The 22,361-nt window shown below is 38.0% G+C and overlaps 2 protein-coding genes and 1 long non-coding RNA gene across 12 annotated transcripts in view; 2 read left to right on the top strand and 1 right to left on the bottom strand.

Moving 5' to 3' along the window:
* Nucleotides 1-357: 357 nt before the first annotated feature.
* opn4xa (opsin 4xa) lies at nucleotides 358-14,572 on the top strand. 4 transcript variants are annotated; one of them, XM_034896929.1, is made up of 10 exons: nucleotides 358-599; nucleotides 3,442-3,577; nucleotides 10,307-10,440; nucleotides 10,859-11,062; nucleotides 11,155-11,326; nucleotides 12,284-12,430; nucleotides 12,706-12,813; nucleotides 12,899-13,067; nucleotides 13,467-13,610; nucleotides 13,767-14,572. In XM_034896929.1, exons 2-10 carry the CDS (start codon nucleotides 3,444-3,446, stop codon nucleotides 14,190-14,192), a joined length of 1,638 nt encoding a protein of 545 aa, XP_034752820.1. In that variant the 5' UTR covers nucleotides 358-599; nucleotides 3,442-3,443; the 3' UTR covers nucleotides 14,193-14,572. The 4 variants fall into 4 exon arrangements, with proteins under 4 accessions (XP_034752820.1, XP_034752821.1, XP_034752822.1 ...); XM_034896930.1 differs by having other exon boundaries at nucleotides 13,470-13,610; XM_034896931.1 differs by having other exon boundaries at nucleotides 12,284-12,376.
* Nucleotides 7,117-22,203, bottom strand: LOC117959666. The gene is made up of 3 exons (XR_004659990.1): nucleotides 22,105-22,203; nucleotides 17,696-17,700; nucleotides 7,117-7,128 (listed from the first exon to the last, which is right to left on the bottom strand). It is a non-coding gene; the product is annotated as an uncharacterized LOC117959666 (long non-coding RNA).
* The window catches only part of pdlim5b (PDZ and LIM domain 5b), a 36,531-nt gene continuing 32,806 nt past the window's right edge, over nucleotides 18,637-22,361 (top strand). For all 7 annotated transcript variants that reach the window (XM_034896921.1, XM_034896922.1, XM_034896923.1 and 4 more), the window contains exon 1: nucleotides 18,637-18,839. In XM_034896921.1, the coding sequence (XP_034752812.1) occupies nucleotides 18,733-18,839 (107 nt within the window). In that variant the 5' untranslated portion in view covers nucleotides 18,637-18,732. The remainder of the gene's footprint in view (nucleotides 18,840-22,361) is intronic.

The raw sequence follows: 22,361 nt of genomic DNA on the forward strand, positions 1-22,361 counted from the left end.
TACAATTGTGCCACTGCCAATGAGTACTGGATCCACAGAAATCAATGCATATGCAAAGTACTTTGCAAAACACACATTTCCCTTCATTCATCATGGGAAACTGAAATGGTGCAACATGCAATTGGTGGTTCAAAATATTTTTCAAATGAAGCAAAATGTCTTTATAAATGTATTTACAGGAGTTTAGATTTTATAATTATTATCTGCCTCCGACCACCTTCATACACACACACTCACACTCACTTACACTTTGGCTTGATTGATGTGTTGTGCAATGTAAGAGCTGTGTGTGATGGGTAGCCAGCTGGGGGATGGGTCAATGCGCTGTTGCCTTTTTTTTTCCATGTTTTTTTCAGTGTCTTTTCATATTCTGTCAAGCACTTGTAGCGGCTGATTACTGTTGCTGCAGTCTATGATAGAATCTCTATCTAACTTGAGGATTAAAGAAGCAGTCATCAACCTTATCCATTAAAACCTTGAGGATTTTTCTCCAGTTTTCTAAATGCTGTACAGCTTTGGTGTCTTTGATCCTTTTTGCCAGTCTAATACAAACACAGAGGTGCCCTAAAGAGGAGAAGGGGCTTCACTCTCTGGACAAGGTAAAGTCACACTTTAAAAAAAAAAGTACAATAACTGTAATATATGACTTTATAGTTGAACTTCTCTCTTTATTTATTAGAAGTTGTATACTAGTATGTGAAACATGACATATGAATCTGTTGAAAAACAACTGTATAAAGCAAATTTTCTGACACAGTTAAAAAAAAAAAATTGTTACATTTAATTATTGTATTTTGGGTTGTTTTAAAGTATTCAATTTCAGAAAACGTCTGTGGTTCCCATACTTTTGCTTAAAATACTTGTACAGCTTGTTTGTTGTATCATTTTTATGTGTGTCTTATAAAAATATTCCTTCCTAAATGCAGTCATGCTGATCATATAATTACACAGTAATGTTGATAATAATAGATTAATACTTAATTTACTCCACATGCATCCGGTCGTTGTCTCACCAATGCAATATCCTTTATAAAATGATTTGGATATTAAATCATCACCAGCTTTGGAGGATAACTTCAAATAAAAACTGACTAATCTCATACAAGAAAAACAAACACACTTCTTGATTTGAAATGTGCTCTGTGTTATGCCTACTAATACATTGTCAGGACAATTTCTTGAATTAATTTACCGAAAGATCTGTTGTTTATTAACACATTTTTAAAATTAACGTGTTTTTAAATATCCACTTAAGTTCAAAAATGTACTTTAAACAGTACATGGGGCAGACAGGACATGCTCTCCTTTATCAAATCATATGCATCTCCATCGATCCATTTGCTTTTCTTGAACACAACAATTTCTGAATAAACATGCATGAACAGATGCAATCATCTTTTAAATCCTCATAGAAGATGGCAAAGGGTGCATGTCACCCTAGTATGAACACAGTCAAACTTAATCATTCTGTATATTTGATTCATGGGACTTTAGCCATTTTATATGAGACAATGATGTCATGCCTAGGGGAATTAAGATGATGTTCCTTTGATGCACAAGGCTTCACTGAGCACAGCTAAAGTTTTCTGTTTGCACCTGAAACCCTGCACATCGGTGTGTACTTCCCCCATTGTGCAAATGTAAATGTATATGTTTATACATACATTTTTTACAAGATAATAGAAAATTCTGCAACATTTACAACAAACTACTTTTAGGGCATAACAGGCTGACATTTCTCATGTACATGTGTGAGTCAGATTCACCACTGTTGTGGTGGATAAAGCATGGTACCACTACTCAGCTTTGCATTGCGAGTAAACAACATATATGATTCACAACATGTACAGTACATGTTTTTAGTTGTTTTAAATGATTGATGCGATATGTGATAGACGTTTTGCTGCATCTATTGTGGTAGAGAGCATTGTGCTTTAATGGCACCCAACTCCTCTCTTTAATGTAGATTAGAAGCAAACATGAAGTAGGTTCACAGAGGATGATAATTGCTGTTACGGTTGCACAACTCAACGTGCACTCTAGATTCCGTCTGATTACCAAACATAGAAATGGTGCTATAATCCCTGCCGCAGCTGAAATTGGCAACATGGAACATCAGGGGAAAGTCCATGCAGCCATTTTCATTATCTGAAAATGTCTCAAGTTAATCACTTTTTTGAAAACAGATTAAAAACTGTTACACACACCTACAGACATCTTGCCTGTCAAACTGCTATCCATTTTAAATGCTGTTGCCTTGTTAGAGTCGTTTGTAAAGTTGACATTTAGACAAAAAGCAGATGTGGGGGAAGATGCATGAAACTTAAATTTGCTAAAACTAAATATGCATATGCATTGTTTTTGTCAGAGTGAACAAAAATCACACAACCAGTGAAATCCCTATTTATTACTTAATGTCGACCACAATATATCACCTTCGGATCCTTGTAGAAACACATGTATACCTGGTCTGTATGTGTGAGGTGCACACATTATTACTGCACCTTTTTTACACTTCAATTACGTGCAGGGACTGGCGTATGCATGGTTTTTGTGCATCTGGACCCTGGTGTGCAAACAAGACGAAAAGAGTCAACCGACTGACAGACTAATATTGCCATCCAGAGACCCATGCTGTAAGCAAGACTAAAAAGTACTCAGGTGAACAGTTGTAAGGCGTTTAACACTGCTTTGTGTGAAAGTAGTGTGAAGGTTTTCCCTATACAGCTTGGAAGCCAGACAACATAGACAGTGTGTAATTTCTAACCAACCAAACAGACATACTGTTAGTAGGCACTAAACAGTACTGTCCTTTCCTCAGAACTTAGAGCTACGCTGTTATTTAATAATTAAACAATCGTTTTGTAATAGTGTTCCCAACCCAACATTTCCTGTTATAAAAACTCAACAAAGTTCCCCGTTGGGTTTTAAAACATCAACAGTGAGCGGGAAGGAACTGTGAGGATTTCCTCATATTTCCTAGTGGGAAAAAATGGGTATGTTCAAAAGACATTAAAAAAAAAACATCAATCAAAAATTTAAAAAAAAGGGATAGAATATGTAATGTAGAAACTATTAACACAATGTTTTAATGATTACAAAGAAACCTCAAGTAAGTCAATTCATCATGACCTAAAACCGACTCAAGCTAAATAAAATGTTGATATGTGAAGGAATTGCATAAAGACTCAGTGTTGCAGACGCAAGCTGTCTGCCATAGCGCCTTAATTCATGTTCTCGCCCCCAGACATTATACTGGTTGATGGTGATAAGCACTCTTATGTAATGTTGGAGAGTTTAGTGGGTCAGAGGGATGGAAAGGAAGACGGTGGTTTGTATGAAAGTCACTGGGACTTGCTGTACACAAAGATAAACCCTCTGATGCTGACATCTGTGTGTGTGTGTGTGTGTGTGGGTGGGTGTGTGTGGTTGTTGATACAGAAATGGACGTAGGACACGGATTCTATCGGCCGGTGGATGTCGAGGACTACGCTCACTACATTGTTGCCTTCTTTGTCTTTGTGATTGGAACAGTGGGAGTTACTGGGAATGCCTTGGTCATGTATGCCTTTTACTGGTAAGTGAGTGGGTGATGATGAAGACTCTGGTTGTAAGTTACTAGGCTTTTCTATAACCAAACAACTGTGCAGAAAAGGTTTTAAAATAATTCTTATTTGTAATTCTGCTTTATTGAAATTACTATTATTAATTTGAAGCTGCATCCTGCCTCTTGGATTTAGTACAGCATTTGGTTTCCAAGTCTGGAAAACGTAATGGTTCCAAATTATTAAAGTGAGCAGTGTTGTGATCATTTTAGCCTTTCATTGTTTTTCACCTTAGCCATGATCATTTTATACCTGTTCTAAAATTTGGATTCCATGCAAAGCCTTATTTTTAGCTAACTCCCACTAGATTAATCACACTTTGAGTTGGGTTTCTGAGTACTGATAAATAGATGGAACAATTGTTAATGAATTTTTAAGGAAACAACAGGGAGTAAAGCATCATGACTCATGTCATGAGCCACGCTGATGATGCTCAAGTGCTGATGACATGCTGCTTGCACGACGCAGCCAGCATTGACTTTTATTCTCTACTGTAAATCTAAGAGTATAAATCAAAGTCAATTTGAAGTTTTTATCACATTTTTGCACATGAACTGATCCTATAAGTAAGTAGGTCAAATTTATTTAGAGCGCTAATCACAAATTGCACAAAGTGCTTAAAACATACAAGATGATACATGTTAAAAACCCAATACGCAATTAGAATTACAATTTAATACATAAAGAGTAAAGTGTATGTAGCCCTGGTGTAAATCTAATGGATTTGAACCAGTTGGTTTCTACATAAAGTATGTTTAGGAAACAAAAATATTAGAAATGCAATTAAACTGAAAGTCATTTAGTTTAAAATAGAAATAAAAAAGGTTAACTGAGAGATGTAAACACTTCAGTTCTAAATTAAACATTATTTCAGTTTTGCACCACATTAAAAGCTAGGAGTTAATATACATGGTTCTAAATGGTTTTGAACATTAAAGGTCCCATGACATGGTGCCCTTTGGATGCTTTTAGACAGACCATAGTGGCCCCCTAATACTGTATCTGAAGTCTCTTTTTCGAAATTCAGCCATGGTGCAGAATTATAGCCACTGGAACCAGTCCCACAATGAGCTTTCCCAAGTATGTGCCATTTATGAGTCTGTAGCTTTTGAGGAGTAGAGGATGGGGAAAGTTGGCGGCTGGGGGCGTGGCCTTGACCAACTGCCACTTTGCTCGTTTGAAAGCCATGATGTCTGAGTCTTTCTCATTGGCGGGCCACATTCTCTAGGTGGGCAAAGCAGAGAAAGGGGAGGTAACTAAAGATTCCTGATTGGCCCATCTGAACTTTCATTTTCTCAAAAGCAGAGCAGGATACCCAGGGCTTGGTTTAGACCTATCACCATTTCTAGCCACTGGGGGACCATATGCTGTGTCAATGCACAATAATGTTAAAAAAAACTCATAAAGTGACATTTTTATGCCATGGGACCTTTAACAGTGGTGTACACTAAATAATATTCACAAGTGTTGTGCTTTTATTTTGAAGTGGATTATACTGATTGATCAGTTTTGTTAGCAACCCTGTGGTAAGTAGTTGTGAGTGACAAAGTGAATGAGTGAGGGAGTTTTTTTTTTTGTTGGAACGTCGGACGGATGAAGAGGAGACACAAGAAAGGGAGTGAAAAGAGAACTGCTAAATTGAGAAGAGGAAAGAAGAGACGGAGAAACATTGGGAAAGGGAAGTTTGGGGTCCTCTATTACTGGAGCTGCTGCCCCCGCGACCCGATACCGGATAAGCGGTCGAAGATGGATGGATGGATGGAAACATTGAGAGAAACAAGAATTGTTCGTAGAGTAACTAAGGTGAAGAGGTGTGGAGGTGGACAGTATGGCACCTTTCTTGTCTAACAGCAGTGTTTGGAACAATCTTTGTGCTAGTGTGCCTGGTTGGAGCTAAGGACGGAGAGTTGCTGATTTAGAGGATGAGGATTTCGGACCGGAAAGGACAACGGTGTGTTTCCTGCTGAAGAGGACTTTGCCGTATCTAGTGACTGTTTTTTGTTATCTTGTTGGATCTGTGTTTCTTGGACTAACAGCTAACTGTAAGTTAGTTGGATTTCTGAATTTGCTTTACTGAAAAAAACATTTGTTGGACGCATCGCACATGAGCTACAATCAAGCCTGCAACGTTGTTTTTACTCCCTTGTGTGTGTGTGTGTGTGTGTGTATGTGTGTAGTACCACAGTGGTTAATATGTTTTGAGTATGTTTTACATTTAAACCGTTTTAAGAACAAATACTTTTGAGTAGCTGCAGTGCAAACTGATAAAGAAAGGGATAATAGTGTGTAGTATTATCTGAAGAAACATTGAAGGGTGTTGTTTCTGTTACATGTTTTTTTTTTGTTTCAATCTACTGCTAAATATTATTTGTCTATTTAAGTTATCCAGTACCTTTCTTTGTTAAAGAGTTGTCTGGGGTCAGTTATTTCAATACAGAACAAAAGATTTGTTGGGTAACAATAGTGTGGTATAAGACTAACCCAAAATAGGTAAACCTTCATGACTAACTTTAAGTATTTTAATGATAGTCATTGACGATATTACAAAATCAAATAACATGTTTGAGATATCTGACTGAACTATGCTACAATACATTATATAATATATCTGATTGAATATATTTACATATTGACTAACTATTCAGTTAGGTTACCAGTGCTTAGGTTTTAGAGACTAGCAAAATAAACTCAAAGTTTCTTTCAACCCTGCACAATATATTCAGCAGTGTTTTGGCTGTGTTTTAGAGATTTAGAGCAATGAATGGGGGGAAACAGTGTGTTCTTGCATTGGGAAGGATATCACGAGCACAGGGAGAAAGGTCTTAACACAAGCCTGTAGGCATTCAATAGCAGGAAGCGCCTCATTAATTTTCTAACTGTATTAGATCAATCAATGCATAAATTCAATAATTCAGTCAGCTTGCTACTAATTCACATAGTCAACAATGTGGTACAATAACCGCATAAAGACATCAAGATAGCTAAAATAACTACTGCCGCTAAGGGTAGTAACTACTATGTGCTCCACTAGGTCCCCTCTTGCTACAACTCTCTCTGGCTTTTATTTATTTATTTACATTAAACACACATTTATGACCAAAAACTCTGAAGTCAATTTTTCCTTCCTTTTTACTTGACAGTATATGAAAAAATATAATAAATAGTATAAATGAATGTCTTCATATAGAATATATGCCAGTATGTATGGGACATGCAGCATATGCACTATAGCTACTCTTGGGTACATAGTATTCCACTGAATGCAGTCCAAGACAAAGTGTTGAATAAAATCTTGGCTTTGACATGTTTTTTGCATTAACATCCAACCTCCAGTGACATCTAGCTCAAATGTTGCATCGCTCGATTTCCACTCCAGTCACACTTTAGTACATACCCACTCACCTGTATGTAAACATACAAATGGACTCCAACTAATCTGTCTGTGGAATGTTTACTCGATCTTGTCTTTTTTTACAGTAGGGCGGGAAAAACTAGTAGGACACTGTCCATAGGCTAAATGGAGCTGATGTAACTATTTAAGTAAATATTCAGTTGTGGCACAACACCATATGATCACTATTTTAAGGTTTATATATCCAGGACAAAGACACATATGGTATCATTGTTTTCATTTCAGCTGGAACAAATGATCAATCACCATCTGATTCCCTTTATACTCAATATACCTTTTATGTGCCGGTAAATGCAATGCAATAAATGTGAGTGTAAAATGTTCAGTGACACAGATTACATGGGCACTTGACAGATGAAAGACATCTACAACTGCTATGAATAGTTCACGTTCTGAAGCCTTAATTTGCGAAAGAAAGAACTTGATTTAGATTTTCCACATTCACCAAATAGAAAAAAGAAATCCCCACACAATGGTTGTCCTCCACACAGCCTGGCACTGTTTCTGGGGTCTTTTTTCAATGTGACGAAGGAATTAGCTATGGTTATACAAATTGTTGCCAAAAGAGCAATCTGAGGTGTGTACCAATTCATGAACTGCCATGAGACTGGGCTGACCTGTGTGCAGTGAGCAATTATAAAAGAATGTCATCAACCATGCATTACAACATGACCTAGAACATGACCATTTGTGCCAACTCACAGCCTTAGAAAAAAAACACTGGTGTTGGAGTGTTCTGGGAGATTTACCTTTCTTGTTGATGGTGTTTTCCTACTGTCTTCCCAACAATAAATCTCAATTGTAAGGTCGTTAATTCTTTCCTGATGAAAATCCGGTAACACTTTACAATAAGGTTAACAAAATAATAGGTAGTTAATGATTAACTAAAAGAATAAAGGGTAACTATTCTTCTGAAAAAGAGTAACTTATCATTCGTTACCCTTCTGAAAAAAGGGTAACTACATAGTATGGTTTTGTTCTGTTTTTCCTGTTTTTATTCTACATTTGTTGTGTTTCCTGTTTTCTGTCATTCTCTGTGTGTCCTCCCTTGTGTCCTAGCGTTACTTCCTGTCTTGTGTCTGTTTTGTTTCCTGTTTTATTTTGATAGTCTGGGTTTTTGTCTAGTCTAGTCTTGTTTTGCGTCCTGTGTTTTCCCGCCCTTGTGATTACCTAATGTTGTTCACCTGTTTCCCAGTACTGGTGCCACCTGCCTTGTGTTTCCTTGTTACCCAGTGTATTTAGTGTCTGTCATCCCTTTGTCTCCTGTCAGATCCTTGTCTCAGATCCTTTGTTTTCTGTCAAATGAATTGCCTTTCTGAGGGGCTTAACATATTCAAAAACGTACCAAATTTGGTGGTTGCATCAAGTCTGGTGAAAATGTACGTACTTTACAAACTTGGTCTGTGCCATCTTAAGTCTTTAAAGATGAAAAGTTATTAAAAGAAAACTTTTCGTCATTGGACATGGCCGTGGCAAGGCGGCCATTTTGTGCATGTCACCATCAAATCAGGAAATGGGTGTAACTTGACTGTACATTGGCTCAAAACTTTTCAGGATTCATCAGAGTCCAACCCTGACAACATATACACACCAATTTTGGTTTAAAGTAATAACAGCCCCTGGTGGCAACAGGAAGTAGGCCTAAAAGACAAAGTGCTATACTTTAAAAAACTCCTCCTAGAGATTTTATCAGATTGACTTCAAATTCAGTCTGTGTCATCCAAAGAACTTAACAATGGAAAGTGACTAAAAGATAAACTTTTAATCTAACGGTGTGGGTGTTGCAGGGCAGCCATTTAGAGTGTTTAGCAATTAAGGAAAAAGAGGCTGTAACTACAGTGTACAGTGTATGTTGTCACATTTGCTTAAAATTTCCCACAATCAACAAGAGTCCAGGCCTGAGGACATCTACAGGCCAATATGGACTTTTGGAGATAGTGCCACCAACTGGCTACAGGAAATATGCCTAACATGACAAACATCATCCAATTTACATGAAACTTATAATGTGTGGTCTACATGTGATTCTGAGCCCTATTCTTTGACCACAGCCCTCACTCAGACCATGCCCCCTTCCATTACATTTTAACCGTTTAAGGTACAGTCTTGTGTGAGGTGTCACTGAACTCAGCAGGTAGTTCCTTCTGTACTGGTGATGCCTTGACCCGCCCCCTGTGCTTAAACCACGCCCCTTTTTATAACTGGTGACCTGTTTAACTTATAGTCTAATGTGAGGCATCATTGAATTTAGCAGAGACTTCCTTTTTCATTGGTAATGGTTTAACCCGCCCCCCATGATTAGGACACGCCCCCTTTCACAGATAATGAACTGGATGATGTAGAGTCTTGTGTGAGGTGTCATTGAACTCAGCAGTGAGTTTCCTTTTCATTGGTGACAATTTTCGGTGTCTGAGTGACGCGCAAATGCACGGTCGCAAGGAGCGGCATCTGCCAGTAACCCCAATGCATGCAGGTTGGCGAGGGCCCGTCCAACGCTGCTTACTTCTTTTTGAATCATTAGTTAAAGAGAAACTACCCTTGTGAAAAAGAGTAACTACCCTTCTAAAAAACAGTAACTACCCTTCTAAAAAATAGTAACTACCCTTCTGAAAAAACAGCAACTACCATTTTGAAAAAGCTTAACTACCCTTCTGAAAAACAGTAACTAATCATTCATTTGTCTTTCAAAAACAGTAATGAATCATTATCTGACTATTTCTTTGTGTACCTTATTGTAAAGTGTTACGGAAATTTAAATATAGTTGAAATGAATGTCTGAACTTATATAGACTGGCAACTCTTGGGTGTGGCTACTCTTGGGTCATAGTATTCCACTGAATGCAGTCCAAGTCTTATTGTTAAATAAAATCCTGGCCCTGACATGTTTTCTGCATTAACATCCAACGTCCAAGTGACATCTATCTCAAATGACGCATCGCTTGATCTTCACTCACTTGCAATATTTTATCTTATCTTGGATGACTCTTAGATAGGAACTTGCTTTTGTAAGAGAGTAATGGTACTATTAAATGTGGGTGTATGGATGTGCAAGTGTTATTGATTTCCACTCCCTTGCCTGTAATGGTAAGGGAGGTTAAATCAAGTTAAGAGGAATAGCATGGGTTACTGGGCAACATGTTGTTGTTAGCTCTCTGTTGGAAAATACAAGAAGTACACTTGCTGGCACGTATGGTTTGCACATGATGTCACAAACTATAGAAACAAGTGTACACATTTGGTGTTAAAAGTTGTGTGATGCTGAGCATCTTTCAATCTTCATGTTTTACAGTAACAAGAAGCTACGGACTGCCCCTAACTATTTCATCATGAACCTAGCAGTCAGTGACTTCCTCATGGCAATTACACAGTCACCCATCTTCTTCGTGAACTCCCTTTACAAGGGGTGGATTTTTGGTCAAACAGGTATCTTTTTCACATTTAATTGTACAGTATGCACAACAAAAAGAGCTACATTCTTTATGTATCTATCAATGTTGTTTATGTATGGAGCTATGTTTGAAATAGTACCAATTACTGTCAATAAAATCTTATGCAAAAACATCTGCTTTTACCATGCAATATTATAAGTTATTTTCAGAATGGTTTTGGGTTAGAATTTGTTGCTGCTGTTATGTTAAGTCAGGAGAAAGCCCCAAGTAACCTAAATTCTGAATTCCAACCTACACCCTGGGCTATATGAACAGTGTGAACAGCGTGAACAGTGTGAATCCCAATTTGAAGTCCTGTCTATTCATATCACGTATGCTTGTAATGCAAAGTCTTCCAATCAAAAGAAACAAATAAATGAATGAAATGCTCTCTTCTTTCTTTCCCTCTACAGGCTGTAAAATGTACGCCTTCTGTGGAGCTTTGTTTGGAATTACTTCCATGATAAACCTTCTGGCCATCTCTCTAGATCGCTACATTGTCATCACCAAGCCTCTGCAGGCCATACGGTGGACCTCCAAGAGACGCACTTGCCTTGTTATTGTTCTTGTCTGGCTGTACTCACTTGCCTGGAGCCTTGCACCCCTTTTAGGGTGGAGTAAGTACCTTATTCTCTCGACTCCTCACTGTTTTTAAATTCAATTCAGTTTATAGCATTAGACCTTAAACCTCTTTATTTTTTATCTCAAGGTTCATACATACCGGAGGGACTGATGACCTCCTGCACATGGGACTACATGACATCTACTCCTGCAAATAAAAGTTATACTTTGATGCTATGCTGCTTTGTATTCTTCATCCCTCTGGGCATTATATCCTATTGTTATCTGTGCATGTTCCTGGCAATCCGCCACGCAAGCAGGTGAGTGAATTAACCTAGGTAAATATGCAGCACTTTAAAGCTATGGTGTGTAGTTTCTGTCGCTCCCACATGAATTCTTAATAATGAGAACAACGCTTTCATCCACATGTAATTAACTTGTAATGGGTATGTCCTCTTTGTCAATCTCAGCAATGAAGTAATACGCATCACTGTAACTCAAGCGTGCAAATGTCACCGGACTACACCATTATGTAAACATGGCTATACTGAGAAATACAAAGACAGTTACATGGGCTTTAATTTGCTTTGTATCAACTGATTTGGCAACGATTTGAATGTTACGGAAAATAGTTGCGCAGTATAGCTTTAATCCACTAAACACGCTAAAAATCCTTGAAATGCTGCTATTTAAGGCAAGTCTACTTAGTAACTGCACAAAACATCCTAATACCATTGACTCTACTGTCACATCTTCAGAAAAGGCTTGAAAGTTTCTGCAATGCAAATTGTTGAATGTAATCATAATAAATTGGGATGGTGGTTTCCACATCTCCCACAAGTTCTTTCCTTCTCTAAATTTTCTTTGTGCATGTGTGTATATTTGTCTGTTTGTCATATATTAATTGCCTGTCCACCTTCCACACACATTAGCAAATTCACCCAAATGTCAGTATCCTAACTGTGTATTGATGAATCAATAGAGCTCTCCGTGGTGCAAATCTATTGAAAGAAATATTTAATTATTTATTTGTTGAAGAAATAGGAAAATTCAGATAAACCCTGTGTATGTTGCCCGCCTTTACATGTTCTGCCTTGTTGTGCCGCACGTGTGTCTCACTGTTTCTGCATTTGTGTCCAATGTCCTCAAACATTACACAATAAAAACTGTGTATTGAATGAACTTTTTGCTATGTTTATTTTTATTTAGCCACTGAGTAGGCATGTACGGTATATTAACTACAAAATCCTGTTCCTTCCTTCTTCCTGTCCTAACAGAGATGTGGAGAAGTTGGGGAATCAGGTGATGCAGCAGCAGTCCATCAAGACTGAATGGAAGCTGGCCAAGATTGCCTTTGTGGTCATCATAGTGTATGTGCTTTCCTGGTCACCCTATGCATGTGTCACCCTCATCGCCTGGGCTGGGTAAATATACAGTATGACAATAGCTCTTTATGACACAATACTTATTTTGTGTACAGACTGGTAACTATTAGGGTTTTGATTTGGTTTTATATTCTGGCTTAAAACACTTCACTGTGTAATTCATTTCAGCCGTAATCATTCCCTGTGTTCCACTTCTTGTAGAATTTCATTATATCCAGCATGATGAAGTACTGTGCAACAGGCCAAACTACAGAACAAGTATAGTCACTGGTGATGTACAGTTCTAGTCTTTGAAAACACTTTACACCTTTCAGATATGGAAGCATCCTCAGTCCCTATTCCAAAGCAGTCCCTGCTGTTATAGCCAAGGCCTCAGCCATCTACAATCCCATTATCTACGCCATCATTCACTCTAAATACAGGTAAGTGCAGTCATCCAATTAATCAGTTACTTAAGCTTGGAAAGAATATAGAGGTTTTGCTTAGAGCTCATTATTTTTCCAACAGGGACACCATGGCAGAAAATGTTCCCTGTCTGCACTTCCTAGCCCAGGCCCCGCGGAGGAAGTGCATATCAAACAGCGAGTGCTCCCTCAGGGAGTTAGGGCTGAGTAGACAGTCATCAGTCTTCAAAACCAAGTTTTACAGAGTTTCATCCATGTCTACAACAGACACAGTGAGTTTGCCCTGGGAGTAGAAGCAAACACAGGACATAACAGCAACACGAGTGGTGTGCTAAAATCAAATGCACAGAAAGTGATGTGTCCATTTAAGCAGAGTCTTTTAGTAGTACTATTTAGAACCATTTTTTGTGTTGGGTTTGAACCTTGTTTTGGTTTAATTGCCTTTTGGCCAATAAAAGCCACAAGAAAAAATACTCTCTTTTCATAGAAACTTATTATACATACTGTATGTATATACATAAACATACATGTACATATATATGTATATACAGTATACGTATGTATGTATGTGTATGCATACTGTATATATATATATATATATATATATATATATATATATATATATATATATATATATAGTATAAAATACACAGTTCTCATGTCCCATGTAGCAGGTTTGGAGTGATGTGGAGCTGGACCCTATCGACCAGAGTCAATATGTGAGGTCCAGCTATTCCCTCTGGGCTCTGAGGGACAAAGAGCAAACTTCAGTAGCTAACCAGGCAATAGGAAAGCAAAGCCAAAGCCAGGAACAGGTAGGGCAGGTGCTCATTATTACATTGTTGTTTTTAGATTTTAATAATATCAGAGTCAAAGGCCTTATTGGCAAAACATTTTAGTACAATAACGTATCCATAAAAAGGGCTATGTCATGTTGATTACATTTGTATTTGATTTTAATTCTGTTCTAGATCCACATGCCAGAGCAAGAAACACTGAACAGATGTGACCACACCCCATCACCCGAGTCTGTCACAGTCATGCCATCGCCATTGGGGAATAGAAGGGAGGAGAATCCTAACGGTTGGAACAAAGAGAACACACAGGAAGATGAGGAAAAAGAGGTTGAACACGAACAGAGAGAGGCACAGCAAGTTCAGGAGGAGAAAGAAGTGCAGGAGCCCATGGACCTCATCCAGCCAGACTCTCTGGACAATATTGTATGTGTGCACTCCCAAATGATCATCAGACCCAACTTAAAGAAAGTCCCTTTGGACCATGAGAGTTGTGCGGAAAAACAAACCACACAGAGCAGACAGAGAGAACTGTTGCTCAATATCCAGCCTCTGGACAGGTCTGCTCAAGGATTTGAGTCTGTGGAAAGATTTCTGAGTTAATTGCTGGCTATGTTCATTTGTCTATGTGGCTATGTGTGACTGTGACACAGTAAGTAAACACGTTTGTTTTCTTTATTCAGGAATGCTGAGGTAACCTTTTGAAGCAGCTATCAAAAACTTTTCTCTCAACTGCTTAGCAATGCAGTGCAACCAAGTACATTTGGTTTTTGTGCCATATAGGTAACGGTTTATGTACACAACTGCTCTAATAATCCTGGCACACACCTCTCCACCTCCTCCTTGTTGTTAACATGCACAATAATGCTACCCCAATTGTTTTTGGTGTGGAGGCACATATTTTGCTGCACATGCTGGGTACGACACTGTCACAGTGAAACAATTACAACCTTAACTTAAAATGGCCGTTAAAGTTCAAAATATTATGCACTTTTGTCAAAATAGCCAATAAACAACTTTGTAAATGTAAATGGACTGTTCGTATCTAGCGCTTCTCTACTCAACTACTCAAATCGCTTTTACATAGTACAGGAAGAATAGCTTTCACTGTATGCTGAAGCTAATGGGGATCCAAATAAAACACACAAACAAACAAACAAACAAACATAGTACAGGAACATTTCACCATTCACACACATTCATACTCTGTGGCCGAGGCAGCCGTACAAGGTGCCACCTGCTCGGTGTGCCAGGAACAACTAATGAAAGACCATCCATATTTATTATCAACTTGCAGAGAGAGCAGAGTGTTTCTTGTTTATTTCTGCAAGAAAGCCTATTTTTGTACATTTGTTTATTTTGTAACTAAGGCTCTCTATTGCTTATTTAAATGGGCAATGACAAAATGTGGTAACTGTTTCTTTTATCATTTCTCTATGCACCATAATAAAGTTCATTTATGCATCATTGCGGAACTCATTATCATAACGCCATAAACCATTGTTTGTCATGTTTTGAAAGTTGTTGACATTATTAGATTAAATGATTAGATTAGATTAGATAATACTTTATTCATCGCAAAGTGGGGAAATTCCCTCATTACAGCAGCAGTTTTCCACAGTCAAAAGCAAAGCAACAAACAGGCAAACAACAGACAATGTGCAAAAAGTATTGAATGTTGAATATTTATGTAAAGTGGCATTACATAAAAGGTATTGCAAAGTAAAGTGAGGTGGCCATAGTGCAAAAAATATCGCAATTTAAGTAAGTAAGTAACATGAAATTGAATAATATGTAATCAAATAATATAGCAAAAGTAAATAGCCATAATATAAATTATACTGAAGTGAACACTGAACAGATGTGAACACGCCCCATCACCCGAGTCTGTCATATGAAGTTCTTCCTTCAAATTGAAACACCCAGAAAGCCCTTGGATGAGATGTCTTTGAACTTTAATTCCAACAGTTCCTGAGCCGTTAGCTTCTCCAGTTATGTGAAGATGATTCAGAGGTATGTACGGCAACCTTAAATAAAGAACATGTGCACTTCAGTGATTCAATCACATTGCACAGGGGGATTTTGCTGATGGGCTTCCCATTAGTTTATAACCATATATTGACATGGCACGCATGCACTGTAGCTGAAAGAAAGCCCAGCTGACCTATGCTGTAGAATGTAAACATCTAGCTTCACTGGCTAAATACAGTTAGGTTAATAGTAATCTGTAGAATGTGTCATGCCTTTTACAAAAGAATGTACAGTGTGTTTTTTTAACAAACCATCACAGTGCAAAAATAAAAGGATACAATAAACGTCAGAGAGATGATATAGTCAGCAATGTTATTTCTTTAAAAAAAAATAAGCACAGTTTAACAAAGTAAAATTAAATAATTTCAAGTAATAAGATAATAGGACACATTCAAGCAAAGGGAGTAATCTTGGATGGCCTTGTCTACTAACACATAGTGAAAAAGCACTGTGATTAAAATGTTTCACAAAATACTCACAAAATACAATGCTGACACCCTAGTTTACTCATTAATTTGCTTGTTTGTTTGAAACTGTGGATCATGCTATAATCTTACCCTGCCAAATATGAATGCAGTGTTTGACCTTTTTGTACATGACAAATATAGACTGACCAAAATTCACAAGGGTTTTCCCCTACTGCTGCAAAACCTCTTACTCTCCTGCCCGACCTGCTTACTTCCAGTAGAAGACTAGAAAAGAAATGATTGGAACATAAGAAATAGTTTTGCAACTAATGATTATTCTTAATTATTTATTAATCTGATGACCTGATCTGTTAGATTTTAGTCCTTGACAAAGACAAACCTGCAATTATCACAATTTAATAGCTCAAACCACACAGGCAATCATTGCAATGCTTGCTTAAAAAACTGTCTAACATTAACAAGTTTGTCGATCCACAGAATATTGTATGGATATCTAATGCAACAATCCTTTTAAAACCTTGTTTTTATAGTTTGACATGTGTATTCATATAGTGTTGCTTATTCACATCAATTTACATCAACATCTTGAGAGATCAGTACAAAAGAATAGTGGAGACAGGAATAAACACTGGTAAAGGACCATTGTCATTGATTATCAACATATTTTTGATTTAATTAAAACTATTCATTTTCAACTCACAATTTTCAGTCATTTTGTTTTAATCTTTATTGCCTTGATTTGGCTTTATGAAAATCTCATCCTCAGGCGAGACAAATGTCTAGGTAGATAAGAAACAAGATAACAAGATGAGTGACAGATCTTTGTAAACTTGCAGAGCAGTGCAAGATAAACTATTCACTTCTTACCCTCGGGCCATAAAATGCTCAGTGGCTTTACATTCATTTGCATAAAATGAGAAGCATGTGCTTTATTCGCTGACCACTAGAGAGCGTACCAACACTGTGCCACAAAAATTGAAAACCTGCTTCAATGCTTTATCACAGTAAATACATATTCGAAAATGAAGAAACAAATTATAATAACAATGATTCAGCTAAGAACATTGCAAACTGCTTTACAGGGAAAAAAAGCACACAAATGCAAAGTGAAAACTCAGTGCAATTCTAAAAGACTTGCACACAAATACTTGATGTGTAAATTTGCCAAGACAATTGTATTCATATTGCCCAAAATTACAAATCTCCAAGGGGATTTACAATCCTTACATCAGACAATAATTGGATAGGGTACTTTATTAATCCAAAAGAAAAATTGCACTGCTACAGCATCCACATCACAGAAGAACCACAACATAAAGGAGAAATAAGTAAGAAAACCAAAAACAACTATAACTACAATGTATTTAATGTATGTGAGGCATTGTAGCCTATTTGTAATGCATTTTGTATTTTATGGCCTAAATATAGACTATATCTCCCTCATATATTCTTATAACTGCATATAATATATTAATATAACACAAATTGTATCTTAAAATAAACTTAATCCAATCAGGTCATTTATCACAGAGTATAATTATATTTGTAGGATCAAATATAGAGATATTTAGGAAAGACTTCTTAACAAATCATGCAGGAAGGTTACAGTCCACAGGTGGCACAAGTTGGGATTTGCAGGGCTTCTACAAAGGCTATCGCATGAGTTTACATAGATAATGTTACCTAAGGTGTAACATTAGTGACAGACAAATGCCAAGAAGTAGGATGACTTTTGGCAATAAACACTGATACTCCTATCTGATATATCACTGATATTCATATAAAAAAAAGTTAAAACAGACGTCCAATGACAAAAAACAAGTATGATTTGAGTTAATGTATCAATCACATTTTATTTTGTATGGCAAAAACGCCTTCCGGTGCCAGAAAAGATCACTTTCACCTGCCATCGGTGCAACTTGAATAATATATTTTTTTTTTAATCGTGCAGCCCTAGAAAAAAGGCTAATTGTGTTCCAGGTGCAACATTATTTGACAAAAAAACTACCATCCCAACGCTGATACTTTTTTCGAGCACCATGCGGCCTTTCTTTTTTCAGTTTTTTAAAACAGTTGGGAAAACAGTTCGAGTTTGTGTATATTTAATTACACTTTATTTCAGACACACAGGTCCATATCAGTATGCGCAATGAGCCAATAGGCCTATAGCAACTTGGATTTAAGCTAACCACAGCCGATGTCAAAGAATAAAATCTACAAACGATGGAGTAGGGTGGGGGTTGTTCGATTGTAGTTTAGATGAGGTTAGCGGCAGCACCATCGTCTTTGTTAACAGCAACCTACAGATTGGTAGATTTGAGATTAAAGGCTCTTTGCATAACTTTAGTGTGGTGGGGTATCACCCTCGGCAGGGCTAGATAGCTATCTGGTTTCATAGGGGTGTCGGTGTTCTCTGGATGGTCTCGCTTTGCCAGACCATCCACTTTGTCCCACAGTGGCAAGTCCATGCCTGAGGGTGTGCTGCCTTCAGTCGAGACGCACACAAAAACACACCCGCACACACGCGCGCGCGCACACACACACACACACACAAACACACACGCGCGCGCGCACACACACACACAAACACACACACACACACACACACACACACACACACACACACACACACACACACACACACTGGGAACCCTCCCACCGGCAGCCAGATAGGGCTGGCTTATATGCGGAAGTTTCAGTTCCGCTCAGTCCAGTTAACTTTGAAACCGAGAACGGACGGACTAAAGTCACGCTTCTCTCTCTGCGCATCAGACCGGCTTCACAAGGCAACGTGAGTAGCCTACTGTACAGTAGATATGACTAAATATTTATATATTTATATGGGCAAAGTCACTGCTCGTGTTACCGTTATGTCTATTCTTGATGTGCCTGTTACACAGTTGCAATTCAAAAACATATGCGCATCGAAATATGTAGCCTGTCTACTTTAGAAAAAAAGAACCGATTTGTTACTAGTGTTACTGCTCCTGACGGACATACACACTTGTTTTACTGGCAAATAACAAATTGGCTAAAAGTCTATCAGAAAAGTGCACTAATAGTGTCTGCCATGTGTTTTATGTCACACCCACTGAGACAAATTAAGGTTCAGTTTCCGTGAGAGAAAACAACCGTAGCTTACGTAAACGCTACGGTCTTAAAAGTAAACACACGATTGAAGAAGACCTGGGGAATTATCACTTTGTCCCATGACCACAAGTGAAGCACAAACGTTATGTCAAAGTATTACCCCATGAGATATATTATAGTTAATGGTCTAGACTTACACACTGAGTAAAGACACTTGAAGTGAATTTTAAGTGGGCTTCTGAAAAGTAGAGATGTTGTTATGGCTACTGGGTGTGACGTGTTACAAGAGCACAGAGTATGCTCTAGAACAAACGTGTAATCAGTTGGTGTACATAAAGTATCCAATAAAGTTAGGTTGGAACAAGTTGTCCCACTGACACTGGGTATGACAAGGATAGGAAACGATAGGCCTACATTTTACTGTTCAAAAGTTGTTGTTTTTAGGTTTAATATGGTGTTGTCTAACAAAAAGTGTACATGCTTAGTTAATTGTTCATGTAAATATACTTTTGGTAGTGACAAAAATAATAATGAATGTAATAGGACAAGGTGAGGTATAGAGTAGGGTACATTGTAAAAACATGCTCCACTCTGGGAGTCAACATGTCCTGCAATGATGTAACCAGGCAACATTGTCTCCTGAAGCATTGTAAAACGAGCGAGACATCTGAAACTCTGGCAAATCATACACTCAATGTTCACCAAAACTCAGAGACATATTCTCTCTGGTACGCAACAATTACTAGAAGTGAACACAGCTGTATTTTGACACATGCAGTGAAAAGGGCATGGAGTTCAGGCTAGTTGACTGTACATTTAACCCTGCTGACCTGATTCCCAATTAAGGATGCTTATCGGCTGTGTTCGGATTTTACATTTTTAGGCAAAGTTATGAATACAAAATTATCCCACATTTTAACCCGAGCATCCCCCCTAAAACCTTGCATTTTCTCAGTTAGTACATTTATTATTATTACTGTAAATTCATCTTAATCAGACTATTTGACTAATTAGATCAAGCAAGTTAAAAAAACATCTACAAGAACGTGTAAATGTCCGAGACCGTAGATAGCTTGGTCAGTAGGTCCCATTTGTGCTTTGCTGAAAAGATTGGGTTTTATCTTGTTTTTGGGGTGAACGTGGTGACATATTAAGCATATTAAAGTGCCATTTTAACAGGGTCTTGAAAGATAAGGCCTAAGTGGAAAGTAACCAGAATTACACTGGAACAAGCTTAGAGAAGGGGTTGATGTAAGTAGTGCTGATAAAATGCTTGTGCAGGGCTCAACTATTTTCCTCGGTTTGGGAACACTGGAAGGTGTGTCTGCTCATGTCAATGCATGATATCATTAGGGATTGCAAAACAAGCAGGGACATGAGATGAGCCTAATCCCTGTTCTCTCCATATTAGGGAAAAAAAATGCTACTGATATGTGGATATGACTTGAGTGAGATCCAAATTTCACCATCAACATTTTTTTGTGGTTTTACTGAGACGTCCATGTCGGCTGTGAAATCTAATACTAAAAGAATCTGTTGTGAACAACTGAAATAGTTGAAACTATTCAATGCTGTGTATTCCTCGAGTTTTATTTTAATTTTATTTTTTTGACAATGAGAGCATGACATAAAACCATGACTTTTAGTTAAAAGATCTTTGAATAAAACTTAAGTATTTATGGGTCTTGTGTCAACCAGTTTCTTATATTAATGTTCAGTACATCTGCTGCAAGTTTAAACAGAATGGGTTAAATAATTGGACAGTACTCAATGTTCAACTTCCGGGTTTGCTCCGGCACCGCCCGAAATTTGGCCGGATGTCCCCCATTTTGACCAGATGTCCCCCATTTTAGCCAGATGTTGGGCTATCTTTATGTTGGCATTTTAAACTCTGGTTGATTTATGACAACTATGGTTAACTGCTCCTCAGGTCTCTGCAGGGTAAATCCAGAAAGCTAGCTAGACTATTGGTCCAATCTGAGTTTTTTGTTGCATGACCAAAACAACTTTTGAACGTGCATGTTTCACCAAAACAAATTCCTTCCCAAGGCTCCTTATGGTGCTTAGCTCCACCCAAGACGATTGTAGTTGTTTTAAAGTAATGCCAATAAACAAGAGCACGTTTTTCTCCTATCCCGGAATGCTGTGTGACTCGCCAGACCCTCCTTCGCAGTGCTGTGGAGGAAGGTCTGGCAATGTGGGACAAGGTTAGGCCTTGTAATTTCCCTAAAAATAAATGTCTTGGCTCACCTCAACCCTTGGTCACCTTGAAGATGGAGACAGCTGTCTTTAATTGGTTGCTTTCTTATTATAGAGCTGCAAATTCTGCATGTTTGCATGCATGTTTTTGTGTTGGATTTGATTGGGTAAGTGTGTTGTAAATAGTAGAGCTATGTGCTCTGTCCTTCCAGGTGTCTCCCCCCCCATCACTATCACACATACTTTTTACCTCCCACACACACACACACACACACACACACACCTTTTTATGGCTTCTTTAAAGAGCCAGTTCCCCTCCAGGCAGTATGGTGAGACAGTAGGTCAACCCTTTGATTTGATGTTTGTCTCGTGCAATTTACCAGGTGATGGGCTACAGCAGGTGGTGCTGTGTCCTTGAGGGTCTTTGTGGTGGCAACATGACTTACAACCTCAAAATTACAATCATTGTTTATAAAATACTCATTAGGAAAGTGTGTTTTTTAAACAGTTTTTTCAAATGTGGGAATGTCTTTTTCAAGGCAGGCATTGAAACAGCAGTTGTTTTTCATCTAGTTGTCAAGCAAGTTTTAGGCAAACGTTTAAAATTTCTCAAAAAGTGAATTAGAAGTGTTTCCATCAACTTGTTTAAAGCAAATAAACTAGACCATGCAAAGTGTTTTGTCACAAGTTGACTTTATGCATGGTTGTAGATAGAGAACCAGCTTGCTAAATCAAAGAGTTTAGAAGCTAAGTTCTTGTACATTGACCAGCATTGTACAAGTCGGCCACCTGTGCAGAATACAGGGTTGTGGCAGAGACATTTGGCAGCAGCAAGACAACCGCACACTGCTGTGGATACCCTGTGTGTAGAGCCATACAATTTGTTGAAGCTGTTAAACCAAATTTGTCAATTTACCCGACGTGGCTGAGGCACAGGCTATAGCGCACTGCAACTCCCCTACGCACCTTGTGCCACAATTGTACGGTGCACCTGATGGAACCCATATCCCGATCCTTGCCCCAA

Source organism: Etheostoma cragini, chromosome 16 (genome assembly GCF_013103735.1).
Source record: "Etheostoma cragini isolate CJK2018 chromosome 16, CSU_Ecrag_1.0, whole genome shotgun sequence".
NCBI lineage: Eukaryota > Metazoa > Chordata > Actinopteri > Perciformes > Percidae > Etheostoma > Etheostoma cragini.